Source organism: Corvus cornix, chromosome 2, assembly GCF_000738735.6.
Source record: "Corvus cornix cornix isolate S_Up_H32 chromosome 2, ASM73873v5, whole genome shotgun sequence".
Lineage (NCBI taxonomy): Eukaryota > Metazoa > Chordata > Aves > Passeriformes > Corvidae > Corvus > Corvus cornix.
Genome location: NC_046333.1, coordinates 42,559,884 through 42,574,467, shown reverse-complemented (window position 1 = coordinate 42,574,467; position 14,584 = coordinate 42,559,884). Strand labels below are relative to the sequence as shown.

General features: G+C 35.8%; 1 protein-coding gene across 3 annotated transcripts in view; it reads left to right on the top strand.

Annotated features, from left to right (window-relative positions):
• KCNH8 (potassium voltage-gated channel subfamily H member 8) overlaps nucleotides 1-14,584 on the top strand; it is a 175,473-nt gene that overhangs the window by 96,800 nt on the left and 64,089 nt on the right. For 2 of the 3 annotated variants that reach the window (XM_039549760.1, XM_039549759.1), the window contains exons 6-8: nucleotides 5,584-5,741; nucleotides 7,404-7,445; nucleotides 10,884-11,091. In XM_039549760.1, coding sequence (XP_039405694.1) covers nucleotides 5,584-5,741; nucleotides 7,404-7,445; nucleotides 10,884-11,091 — 408 coding nt within the window. The remainder of the gene's footprint in view (nucleotides 1-5,583; nucleotides 5,742-7,403; nucleotides 7,446-10,883; nucleotides 11,092-14,584) is intronic. The other variant, XM_039549761.1, reaches the window with a different exon arrangement.

The window sequence follows — 14,584 nt, the reverse complement described above, 5'->3', positions numbered from 1 at the left end:
TGTAAAATCATATAAAGGAAAGTGAAAAAAATAAAAGACATTAGAGAAGAGTCAGTCATACCATCTAGAAGAGGGAGATAATGTAGAAAACTGTGGGCTCTGAAAATCAATGGGGTTAATATACCAAAATCATCTAGTTCTCAAGCACAGGTTTGAGTGACTGCAGTCTAAAAAACATCACTGCTTGTATGTATGCTACTTGCCCTTAAGGCACAGGATTTTTCAATTTCATTTAGCTCCCAGTGAAAGACAGTTAAACTGAGGTATATTAAATTGCATTTTCTGCAATTTAAGAGTATCTCATGGGCAGTTATTCAATCACCTGACTAATCCTGAACTGTTATTCTGCTCTGACTTGATCATATGTTTATTCCCAGCAGAATTTATTTTTTAATCAAGCCTAAAGAGAGAAAAAAAATACTGTCACAGGAAAATCAGCTGCTTCAGGTAAAAAAATCCTGTTTATGGGTAAAGTGGCTGGCCTCCAGATATCTATTTTTTTTTAACAGGGATTAGAAATTGAGATTATACAAAACAAATATTGTGCTTTTAAGACTGTACAAGGGTTATTATATTGGGAAACATCTTCAGGATTGTTAGGTTAGCTTGATGACTACCAGTTTATGGCTTTTATTCCTTTTATATCATTTAGGAGACCAATCTGCATTGTGTGCTCAGCAGAACCACCATTTTTTCAATGTAATTTTTTCCCCTTTGTTGAACACTGGTTTGAATTGGTGTTTGTATCCCATTCACCGCGTGAATGTGTCTGTGTATGAATGTGTTGCATAAGAGAAATCTAGAAAGGGACAGCTTGGTGAAGGATGTAGCATGTCATACACAGCTTTAATCCGAGAGAAGTCACCAGACATTTTCAAAACCCTATGGACTTGGAGATTTCCCAGCTCTTTTATGCCCAACTATGAAATAAGTTGCCTTTTCTTAGGAGTCGGGCATTACTAGGGCATGGATTTTGCTCTGGAAGCTTGTGAAAAAGAAAATAGTCCCCAATAGGTGAGTAAAACCATTAGAAAACTCAAATAAGGAAAGTAATTGTTTAAAGTTTTTCAGTTAGATCATGTTATTTGCTACAGTTATTTGGAAGGAAAATATCACAGATCCATGTAGCCAGGATAATGACAAACTTGGAAGACATTAGGATAATAATGGTCCCAGTGTTCTGGTGTTTACTGCTGTGAATACTGTTTAAGAGCTTAATTGGAGCAAAATATATAAATAAATAAGGAACTGTAACTCTATCTAGATAACAATTTTAAATTCATTTCATGGCTAAAAAAAAAAAAAGGTGGCTTTTTTTAAATAAAAAATGCATTTTCCTTAATCTTTCAGTGTATCTTTGCATGAGTTTTAGAGATACATTCCTTACAAGATTTTTTTTTTAACAGTAGTGGAAATAACAGACTGAGAGAATCCACACAGATTGAGCTAGTTAGCCATGGGATCCAACCAGGAGAAAAATCACAGTTGTGGTTTCACAAATTCACTGTTTATTATCTCTGCATGCATCTTAAGGATTTATTGCCTAAGAGGGCTCTTGGTCTGTGTTGTGGGGGGTTTGTAGGGAAATGTGATCAGTCTGCAGGATAGAAAGAAGGGGGACTCAGAGGAACAGGACTCAGAAAGCAGAAAGTAATTGCATCAGCAGGGAACTGTGATCAGAGGGTGTGTGGAGCAGAAGCCCATTTTCCTACACAGTGTGCATGGGTGACGTGATTCCTTGTTCCAAGCCTCTTGAAACTGGAGACCTTGGGCTCTCCCTGTTGAGTGCTTTCAGGTCAAGTTCACCTTTGTGTTCAATGGAAGAAAAATAACTCACTGCTTGAAGACTGACACTGCTCAAGGTTCACACATGGCAGTATGCACAGAAAAGATTGGGGAAGGAGGAAATCATGACTGGCTTAAGACACATTGGTGTTTGTTAAAACAACACGCATCTGTGCTAAACATAGTAAAAATCTTGTGGAAAAAGGCCTTGTAGTTAAACATTATTTAAGGATCTTTCTTAAAGTCAATAGGATAGTCTAGACTTTATATTGAGCTTTAATTTGCTTGGGTCCTGGCTTTTTTTCTGTCTAATTTGAACTGAAATTTAATTATGTAACAAAATAAGAAACCAATGAAGACAAGAATAAAGAGGTTTCATTCTTTTCTCTCTCTCTACATCAAGAAAAATATGGTGGTTTATATATGTGTGTGCTGTGCTTCAAAACAGGTGTAATGAGTTAATCAGTTTGATGTTTTCTGCTATTACTGCTGCTTTAGTTTTAGATAATTTTGTAATGACATTTCTCATGTCAGAGATATTATTTAAATGCCCTATTCTGCCTTCCTGAGCACATAACACCAGCTGTGTAGCTCACAAGATCATTTAAAATGATGCTTTCCCATCTTGCATTGAAAAAACATCTAATAAAGAAAATTCAGATTCTTTTTCTTTAATAATAATCTTTATTATTAATGTTTGGGTTTTGTGTTAGGAGAGGTGCTAAAGATGAAGAGAGATTGCAGTTCTTGTCCCAGCCTGAAACAAACATGTCAAACATAGCTTAAATATGAAGTTTGCACAGGATGAAATTTGTTGTTAGGGAATACTTAAAGGTAGTATATTCAAATGTATCTCTTGTAGAAAAATGTTGACCCACTAATTATCCAAATATATTGAAGTCACTTCATACACACTTTAAGAATCACCTCAGAGATTAAACTTCCCTCTTGCCTGGTTTACAGGTATAAACTTGAAATTGTTGCTCTTCATGTTGTAGGAAAGGATTAAAGCTCACCTCATATCAGAGTATTTGGAACAAACTCATCACTAGAGAAAACCATTGGTTTTGATGCTCTAGAGTTATCTTCAATCTCCAAAGCTTTACATTACTGATTTGTGTGTTGAATTTCAGATTGTTATTTCAATTGTCATCAGTTCGTAGAAGCTACTGCACAATATGATTAACAAACAATTTCTAAAATATTAAATAATGCATTAGTACTTTCAGAAGATATTATTAGTAATAAGAAAACTTTTTTAAAAAAAAGAAGAAGTAAATCTTCCACTATTTAAACAGAAATCCCAAAAAAGTGTGGAATATATAATTCCTAGAAATGACACAATACCTCAGAAGAATGGTCATTTCTAAACTTGTGTTAAAGATTTTGTTGTGCTGTTAGATGGTTTTTGCCTCAGCAGTTGTCTTTTTTGGTTTTTTCTTTACAAATTTCTCAGCAAGTACTTTAGCACAGCAGTTAAGTTGTAAATAAGATTGCCCAGATGAAGAAACTGTTTACACCCAACTATAGCTCAGAAAGTTGTCAAGAAATACAAGATGGATCACACTTACTTCCTGCCCTCTGGACTTTTATCTAATAAGCTGGATGCAGAAAGAAGCACTTATCATTTCCTATTCACTTTTTTTTTTTGTATATAGTTATTATCTGCGGCTGTTGTCCTAAATTGCTTTGATAGGAAGGCAGAAAAGGGTGCAGTGGAGAAAACCCCTAATCTCTTCAAACTTGAACAGTGAATTGCATGTGCACATTGATAAGCCTTTGCTGTACTGGATGTCTTAAATTTAAAGCAAGACTTTATCTCCTTTTCTGTTAAAGCTTTAGTTGTTTCACAAATGCTAATGTGCAATAAATAAGCAAATACTTTTTCTGACTTTGATAACTGCACTTTGGAGTTTCTGAGACATATGAGAAGGAGAAGTATCAAAATATTAGTGACGTAAATATCTTTATCTTTCTTTCTTACCTCTATCAAACAAATCTGCATGAAGGTGTTCTTTATGTGACTGGTGCTGCCATACTGCTCTGGAAATGTGGCTAATAACCAACAGTCTCTACAAAGTACCTGTGGAGTTGAACTGACCCCGTTGCTTATTATGGACCATATAAAATTATGCTCTTTTCCCATCTTAATTGTATTATTGGAAATTTCATAACATTTTTGTAGCTTTAGGAAGGCAGGGCTAGCTGAGACTACTACATGAAGTAATCTAAAATTATTATGTCTCTGACTTTACTTATATATTCTGTTCAGCCTGAGTACTTTGTTGAATGAAAACAGTAGTTCTTAAACCATAAACCTGCAAAATCTCAGTCAGTGGAACCAGATAGCCTCTGATATGTTTCTAGGTCACTTTGTGTTAAGGTTTTGCACCAAATACTAAAAAAAAAGTACATGATCAACACTGTGCCAAAACAATGAGAAATTCCTCAAAGATTTCATTTATTTAGGAGACTTGACTGTACTGGGTCAAAGGGAGGGAGTGGCCGAAGTCGAACTGTTAGAAATACCCTAGGCTTACTCCTAGCAATATACAGGTTAACCAGTCTGACAAATGATCATAGCAGACTGTCTAGCTGCAAACTGCAGAAGACAGCATAAAAATTTTCTTCTAGTGAAACCTGGCAAATAATTATTTTCCAGACCCGCGACATTAGAACTTGGGATTTGATCAAAATTTATCCTAAAGGAGTATTTTCTGATACCCCAAAGGAATGGTCCAACATGATTTTCTCTGTGGGCCGAATCTCTCTTCTTCTTCTCTTTGCCCTCAGTGGTGGGTGGGGGGAAATTGTTTCCTGTCTTCTTGCATAGTATGGTTAGCAGGCTTGAAGGAAAGGTCATACTTTACACAGTCTTAGTGTAGCCTACCTAAAGAACTACCAGACAGAAATGCAAATTAATCTTTTTTTCCCCCTAAAGCTATTTCGCTATAAAACACCAGCCTTAATGGTTGGCTGCACTCTCTTCTGACACTGTAGAAGTTACACAAGTAGTTCTCACTAATGTTAGTAGAAACAGGGTGCATCGCTTGGGGACAGATTACAGTCTTCGTCTTGTAGGACATGAAAATAATTGAGACTCTGTTGTCAAGATCTGAGCTTTTCTTCGAGTGCTGATGTGTTTTGGCAAGACATGTCAAAACTATATCTCATATTGAAAGACACGCATCCTGGAATGTTAGATGGGAACATACAAAACGCACAAGTCACCAAGCAATTCATACCACTTTTGCAATCTCCACCATAGCACAAAAAGCCTTTTGTTCAAGTGTGTTCAGCACTTTTCAGTTGATAAACAAGTGGTTATCCTTCAGGATGACATTTGTCATCTGTGCTGAGCTGTTATCACTAAAATAGCTTAAATGACACCTTTTAAATAAAAGAATTAATGATTTTTTTATTTGAAAATTAATGTAAAAATGTTTATGAACAAAAATAATGCCCTTACTTTTTCATTTAGAAAAATACCAATATTTGGTACAGTTTAAAATCTGTGTGTGTGGACTTTTTTTTTTAATTCAAGCTCCCTTGTGAATCAGTGAGTTATAAATGTTTTAGACATTCTGTTTACTCCTTGAAAAGAATAATGCATTAACTGGTTTAACTCCATGTATGTGCATCTCTTACCACTATGTTTTTTTGTGTTTCTGTATTAGATTATTCACCTGGTATTTATGATGCAGGAGAAGACCAATCAGTATTATGCTGAATTCCTGGTGTTATGCCCAGGAATCAGGAAATCGCTGTCTCTGATTCTGTTCATTCTTTGTCAAGCAGATATTATTTTAAATTTCCGAACAACATATGTCAGCAAGTCTGGCCAAGTGATATTTGAAGCAAGATCTATTTGCATCCACTATGTGACTACATGGTTTATCATTGATTTAATTGCTGCACTTCCTTTTGATCTTCTTTATGCTTTCAACGTCACTGTGGTAAGTACTAACCTGTCTTCTTAATCTTTTTTCAAGAAGAGCTTGTTGATGTGGGGTTTTTTTTCCCAGACCTGGAGACTAAAACTGAATTAACTAAAATACCTTGGTGTCTTTTACAGTTTTGTGGTGTATTTTCACACTGGATGTACCAATTTTTAAATTCGATTATCTTTGCTTTGTTAACAGTTGCATCTATGTTAACTTCATGTCTAATTATTGTACTCAAATACAGTTTGCTATGGCTTTTCTCTCTTATGATGTATAAATTCAGTCCTTCATTTTTCAAGACTCATAAATTTTTACTGTGGTAAAGTAAATCATTGTTACAGTCAGCATGTTTATTTAGCCAGGAATCATCTTTCTCTTTACTTCTGGGAATTTTAGTGAAAAAATGACTGCTAATTTTTTGTGTGTTCTAACTTGTATTGCTTAAAATTGTCATTGACTTTGGTTCTAACTCATTTTTTTTAGGAATGTAATGTCAAAAGGCTTAATCTGCTTTGAAAAATGTTTGTTCTAATGTCAGGTGATGTCACAATTATGATGGGTTACATTTGTGTTGGCTTACTTATGCTAAGACAAAGGTTTTTATTCTGCTAGCCCTATTAGATTTTGTAGAGTAAGGATCTATTAAGCAAAATTGCAACAAACAAACAAGCAAACAATTCCCCCCCCCCCAAAAAATGTAAACACCTCCTGCCCTTCTGAATCAGAAATTTCAGTTTTTGAAAAAAATGTCGGCAGAGGTTTCTTAATTTTGTGGACTTTTGCCATAAGAGACTAAGGTTTTTAGCTGTCCACTTTCTAATTCCCAGAATTCTGATCTTTCGTAAACAGATGCACTCAATCTCAATTTCATTAAAAGTGAGTTACAGACAAGTACAGAGATTATAGGATAGACACATACCAGAAAAAAAGCCAGCATAGAATAACACTAGTCAGGAAGGATCCCATGTAAGGTATGATGTTTGATCTTATCATTTAGTTCCATTTCCTTCAATGAACTCCCTTTTCATGCCATTTATTACATAAAGAACCATCAATGTAATGCTGCTAGTGCAGTAACTTTTGAAACCTGGTAGTTAATAGTTTCACATTGTTCACTGGTTTTTTATAAAAGGTGAGTAATCTATTTAAATACATTACTATCTCAGTTTATCCTTTACATTCAAACCAAACAGCCAGCATAATGCTGTTGGTTTAATTTCCATTAATACTTTTTCGTTAAAAGCACCAGGTTTATCTTCTCTTTCAAAAAGAAAATTTAAAAAAACTGAAAACAACAACATTTTCTTCCACCCCACTGGAAGGACTGATACGCTTTCCATACTTTATTCTGGAAAAGAAAGTACTATCTAATGATTATTTTTACAGTTAAAATATCACAATATGCAAAATGCTACTATAATATGATTAATGCACATCTCCTGTCCTACTTTTAAAACTTTTCCCTTAATAAGACCTCTGTATGATTCTTTAATGGGAACACAGTGCCTTACTATATCATATCTCCTATCATGACAAGACTTGGCAACTCTTAATATAATCCTCAAGATAACAATGATTTATCAACTGCTTCAAGAATGGGGGGAGGTGCTAATCACATTATACTGTTTTCAGACTTCATGATTTAATAAGCCATTTCCTCATATCTGTTCTCAGATTTTCACTTCATCGACTTTCAGATGTTGCCTCAACAGAACGGTGAGAAGGGGCATCAGGGAGCATCTCACTCCTTTGCTGTTCAGGCCCTGGCACAAAGGCCAAACCTTTAGGGACGCTCTAAATTCTGCAAGCTATAGGTATAGTGCCATACATACCTGTGTATGTATGGCACATATATGTCATACCCCAGTTGGAGACTGATGGAGCCAGAGTGCATGTAAATGCTGTGGAGTCTTTTGCTCTCTTTGTATATATTTCAAAAGAAACAAAAGTGAAACTGTATGAGTGGGCTCTACTGCCTTTACACCTTGCCTGGATTCTGCCCTCCCATTAAAATCAGGGACTCTTTGGAGATCTGAGACCACAGGCACATTCCTGCCTATCCTCAGTTCATGCCCTTCTCCTTCGATCCTTGTGTTCATCTGACAAAAAGGATCCCTTAATTTGGGGAAATATGGTTTCAAATGTTGCCTTAAAAACCAGGCCATTAAGCACTAGTTATAATGATTGAATTGCTCCTTTCTGAGTAGCTATCCATGGTTACAAAACAAGAGTATCATTTTTTGAGGAAAATCGACTAACCAGGTGGACAAAAAATTATTAAAAATCTCTCACACTAGTAATTTCTTAAAACGTATCCTGTTTCTTCATTAATTTATTTTTTATGTAGGAGATGATTCTTCCAAGCAGAGAATTCCATCACTGGTTTGTAGCAACTTTATTTTTTGTCAGTACTTCTCAGGACTATGCTGATTGTGTTAGAGAAAATTTTGTCCATGTCCTTTTGACAGAAAAAGGTTAACACAGCTAGTCTAAAACGATTAACAAAATGGAAAATTTTGATGATTTTATATCTGTGGGCAAACAAAAATCTGTGCAGGCACAAGTATGAGTGCTGACTCCTTATTTTGTCTTCCTAAATTTGTGACATAGAAAAAGAAGCTGCCTGATGGCATTTTAGATCTTCCAATGACATATTGGGCACAATACCAGAAGAGCGTTTGGCATGACTAATGAGAAAATTCAGTGCAATAATACATGATTAATTACATCTGTGTCCAAATTTATGCAGGAATCATTTTGAAATGGGGCAGTCCTTAGGGCTTAAAATGAAACATGCCTCCACATTAAAAAGAGTATTATGATATATGATTCACTGTCTTTATATCTGTAGCTTAAAAAAAATGGTCAGAATTTAGGCCAGACTGATAACTGGCAGGGCACACATACAATTTTAACAGTCCTTTTGAAATTTCTTTTTTGCAGGAATCTAAAACAAAGAAAAAATAATTTCACCAAGGTTATCATTATTTAACTGTGATGTTTTAGAACATAGGCTCCCATGGGAAGATGAAGGCTCCAATGTGTAGGCCATAGCACATATACAATCATTATATACAAAATCATTATACAAATGTTCATATGTTACTACAACTCCTTGAAGAGTCAGTCGTGAATAGGGACCCATTTATGTTATAAGTGCAACAGAATTGTGCTTGGTTCAAACAAGCTGATGAGAGAGAAGGAAAGGAGACTTTGGGAAATGAATTACCACTGAAACAGAGGCAGGTGATATAGTTTCATGGCAGTTGTAGAATAATTATAAATTAAAGTTATATGATTGTAGTAGTATAAACATGGCAATTGCTCCAAATATTTTGCAGCCTTCTGCCCTAGACTTGCAGATATTCTTGGGCTTAAGGTCACAGACATAACTAATTCCCTGACACTGTAGATGGAGAATGACATAAGATGAGGAAAAGAAATGCAAGAAATGACCTTGTAAATGTTTGTGTGCTCAAATGTCAGATCTTATTTTAACAACATATATTGAAAAAATGTCATATTTTTGTTGATTTTCTTTTTTTCCTTACTATGTACATGACAAATAATTTAAAGGTTCGTGAGAAAAAAAACCACATTAAATAATGGGCTGCAAATATTGCTGTTTGAAGGGGCTCATGGGAGAATTACTTATGCAGTACCAAAAACTGTACTGACAAAAAAAATATGATGCTTGTAGATTTCTTATTGTCTTCTTTACAGGTTTCCCACCTACTTAATTCCTGAGACTGGAATAAAATAAACGAGTTGTTAAGTCTTTGAACAAATCAAAAACGCTTGATGCTACAGAATTTATCAGTCACCTCAGATCTGGCTGTTAGTAAAGGCACACCTATAAATTTTAGAGTTCAAATTATTAGCTTTGGTAAAAGAAACAGAAAGGCTGAACTTCAGGATATTCTGGATTAGCAAAAGCAAAAGGATATTGATTGGGCTGTGTTTTTAGACTTGCTTTTGAGAGAGCTCATTACTGTGCTCTGGGAGTGCTGTGGCAAGACACGTCAAGCCTGATGTTTCTTTTCCAGCTGATGTGGGTATCCTGTATCAACCAGGCATTAATCCTACTGTCTCATTAATGAGGGAAGAAAAGAAAAGCTTACTGTTAATGAAAATTATGTCTATTTAATCTTAGACAAACACATTAAAAGTATTTGGATCCTAATCTGTATATTGTTGGCTAACTCTGCCCAACAGCTGAAACATGAGCCAAGTACATCCCAGCAAAACTGTGGGCTGCTCACACCATGGTATGGATGTAGGCTGCAGGATGCTCTGGAGGGTATGGGGTCATCCAGAGACTGCTCCCTTTATGCTGGGACTCCTCTAAGGCCAGAGCCATATAGTTCATAAACCGAAGTATACTTAGGGTGCTGAATAGATTAGGTGCTGCTTTTGCTACACAAACTTGAAAGGCAATAATATTTTAGTTAAGGAATTTAAGAAGCAGTATTAGAAGTTTTAATGAAAGCTTTTTGGGACTACTACTTAGTACAGAGCAGTAAAATATGCCCATGTCCCTGAACACAGGTTTAAATCTCAAGAACAAATCTGAGCCTTCTCTGACTTCTCTGCTTTATTGTTCTGCAAAATATCTGCCATCGTTATTGCCTCTTCCATGCTAAATTATAAACTGGTTTCATCTCCTAGACAGTTAAATTAGGTGTACTGTTAGCTGAAGCTGAAAATCATCGTGTGCTTGGAGATATATATTTTGTGGTTTCATATTGTGGTCAGATGAACATTGGTCAGTTTGACAACTGTATTTCTCTTCTAGAGCTGGGAAGAACCCATTTTTCCCAAACACAAATTTTTAAGCTGAATCTGAAAGGAGACTGCATGAAAAAAAACCAACATGAAAGGCCTAGTATTTCAAGTTTGTTTGATTTAAATCAGAAATAATAATTATGTATTTACACATCGAAATATAACACTTTTTTTTAAAGCATCTTCTTTTCTATTCTCTGCTGTCTTAAGATTCAGTCTAGTCAGCTATGCAGCTGAATGAAGACTGCACAAAATTTCACAGAGATTTAGAATATCCTTTCATTGAAAAAAGAGAACTGTGTGATAGAAGAAAGCTGCTGGCAAGTTGTTTCGCTTCTGACAATTGGTTTTCTCTCCCTGTTTTCCTAGGTTTCCCTTGTCCACCTTCTAAAAACAGTGCGGCTGCTGCGCCTCTTGCGTCTCCTTCAGAAGCTGGATCGTTACTCCCAGCACAGCACAATCGTTCTCACACTTCTCATGTCCATGTTTGCCTTGCTTGCTCACTGGATGGCCTGCATCTGGTATGTCATAGGGAAAAGGGAGATGGAACAGAATAACCCACTTACTTGGGACATAGGTAAGTTCTTCCTTCCTATGTATACATGCACGTGTATATATTCATAAATGTATGTAAATATATAAAAGTGCGTGTAGAAGTCACTCAATATTTCAGGTTTTGTTCAATCTTATGCCATTGTTTAGTGCTGTCTGTAGAGAAAAGGAAGAGTTTGGCACTCTGAATTTCAGGTCAATCTGAAAAAGGTTAAAATAAAAATCAATTGGAAAAAAATAGAAAAGAATTTGAGATTTTTAAGAGTGATTCAAAGTTTGGAAAATTCAGGATCTGTATAGGAAATGGCTAGACAGACCGTGTAAAAGCATAAATGAGAAAACTCATCCTGGTTTTGCAAATTAGGAAAATTCATCGACAAAAGCATTCCCTCAAATGTGCTGATTTTTTCCTATACATTGAAACAGATAGGCCCTGAAATGTCTTCAGGCTAAAAACTCCCTTTGGAATTATTGTTTAGGGGATTTTCAGGCTTTGATTTTTGCAGAGCAGATGACCTGTTTATCAATGGAATGTTCAGTTTTGGTCCAATGTTTAGTTTCTACTCCAGCATTCATTCTGATTTAATTCATTGTTCCAGATTAGCTCTAGATTTTAAGCATTTCATTTTTTGTAGTGAAACATCTTCCATAAATGAAGTTTATCTAAAGGTGAGGCAGTTTCCCAAGAGAAAAAATATTTGGTGTGGGGGAAATAATGCAAACACCTGTGACCAAAGGCTCAGTGATATGCATTCAGACTGCAGATTGCCTGATTCTTATCTCCTTTATTTCTTTTCTCTTAACCCTGTTATCATCTCTCTAAATATCATCTAATAATGATAAATCTGAGGGAAAAATTATAGTCATACTAAAGGTGCTTGACCTCAGAGAAGGGAGGATACTGGGTCAGGAAGAGAAAAAGAATAAAGTCCAAGAAATATGTGTTTCTAGTTTTTCAATAGGTTACTTAAAGATTTGCGGAGTCTTCTTCTTCTTCTAAGATGGTTGTTTATTTATCTTTTCATTTGTAAACCAGGTCTGTGACCTGCTGCTGAACTCCTTATAGAGAGCAAATGTCTGAAAGAAAAGTCTGCAGCTCTAGAGGAGAATATACAAAGAAAGCCCACTGTGCAAAAATTGGTCCAATACCACTAACAGAGAAACAAATCCAGATAATAATAATAATAATAATAATAATAATAATAATAATAGTAATAATAATAATGTCTCTGGTGGGAAGTAGCTCTTAAGGCACTTTGTCAGCTTATGTAGGCCGCAAACAATAGCTGCTTTCAAAGCATTCATTGCAGTCCAAATGATGATGATGGGCTGCATCCTTGCTCCCTGGGTAGGGCTGTTGGCTGTGCTCCCTTTTCCCCCAGGCAAGGCCACATTCAGAAAACTCTCCTCATATACCCTGGTGCTCTTGGCATTTACTACTATGAAAATATTAACCTTCACCATTTTGTCCATTCTTGGGCAATGGCAGTAATAAACAAATGTCCCAACAACCTCATTAGAACCAGTCCCAGTTTAACTGGAACATAGACATTTCCCAGGAGTCCCACTTGTGTCTCTGTGAAGAGTGCTGTTTCTGGGTTACCACACGCTGATCGTCTTCCAGTGAGCTTCCTAAGGAAGCACTCCTTAACAGCTCCTCACCACTAACTTACTTTGACCTGTGACAATCAGGGGCCTTCCCTCGACACCTCTAGGCAGTGCACTTCTACACTGGATGGGTCAAGGCACTTCTTAGCAGTGCGTGCTCTCACACTTTCACCTTTTATACGGAAAAAGGGCTTTTCTATTGGGCTTACAGACAGGGATTTTTTTAGGGTTTTTTTTTTTCTAAATGTGTGAGTTTGCATTTTTGCCTGGAAGGCTGTTCCACCACCTTCATGGATGGTCTCTAAAATATTTAGATGCTATAAATTTATAATAAAAATTATACTGCAATGACTCCTGTAATGCTCCTACAGATATTAGTTCTAGAGATAAGTTAAATAATTTATAGCTTTGGGGATTTGTTTGGATTTTTTTTTTGTTTGGGGTATTTTAAGTGCAATGGTTTTAAAATGTTAAAGTATTAGATACTGGTTTAAAGAAAAGAGCTCAGAAAACTCCAGATATCAATGCTGTTGTTTTGCACAGACCACTCCAGCACTGACAAAATTTCTGGTTAAGCTTATGTGTTGCATATTTGAGCACAAAAAGTTATTATGTAATTTCATCTCTGAAACATCTACCAAGAATTCGTCCATATATATTTCTTTTCCACGGGACTCCTGGTTTGATATGTGCGTGTTACAGTAATCTGCACTGTAAAAATGTAATTTTTTCAATCAGTATAAATTCTGTTGCTCTCCACATGCAAACTGCTTGCTGATGAAACCCAATGAAATTAAGTCTTGGTCCTCTGTGTATCTTTTGCTATTCTGGTGATTATATGCAGGTAGCCTTTCTTTTCGCCTTAAGGAAACTTCAAATGGCAAGTTCACTACACCTCATAGCAACCACGCTGGGGATATTTTGAGGGGAGAATGGTAGGTGTAATTTAGAGTATGAGTGATTAAGCAAAGTAAAATGAGATCTGGAAATCATAATAAATCATAAGCAAATAATGCACACAGGAGAAATCTTGCTTGGAGTACAGTTAAGGTAGTATTACTGCAAGACACTGAGGGTATTTTGTTCTCCTAAAGGAAGACCTCAGCTGAAAAATTTGTGCTGTTTTGGAGAGCATGTAAAAGAGATATCTTGCTGCAGGCAAAGCAGTAGGATATGTTCCTTACTTTTATACTTACAGGTTTTAATTTTTTAACTTTTCATTTCAATACATTAATACCAGAACTGGAGACTCAAGTTTCCATCAATGCATCGTACACAAAGTTTATTCCAGCCATGAAGAGGCTTTCTAATGGACAACATTAAAAAATACCATACAAAAATTATAATTCCTATACTTTTTGTAATGAAAAAAATGTGTCACTTCCTTGGAAATCCTACTTTTTATTCTTCACTGGAATGTCTCAAGCAATGTCCACCTGAAAAAATGAGTATGGCACCATGAGTATGGACGCTGAAATGTACGTAAGAGCTGAAATATAGGAAGGGGTTTGTTCTAAGAAAGGAAAACTATGTCTGGAATGAAAAGAAGATTAATTTGCTTTTCATGTTTGCTGCTATTTTTGGGGAGAGAGTCAGAGGAAGAAAAAAGCTTTTAGCTTTTATTTACTCCATTTAGTGCTTCCTCAGAAAGCCTGTAGCACAGATTTCAGGACCGAGGTTTGATAACACTTAAAGCAAACAATTTAAAGCTGCAGTACTGTTAACATAATACTTTGAACCTTGCTGTGCCATCAGATATGCACCATAGCCCAGATCCAGCAGCATTTGCTTCTGTGTATCTATTTCTCCAGCTAATTTAAACAAATGTGGTGCTTAATTTGCATTTGGATTGGGGCAATGGGAGTGATAAAGTTGTTCCTATGAAAATACCCAGAACTGAAAATGGCATT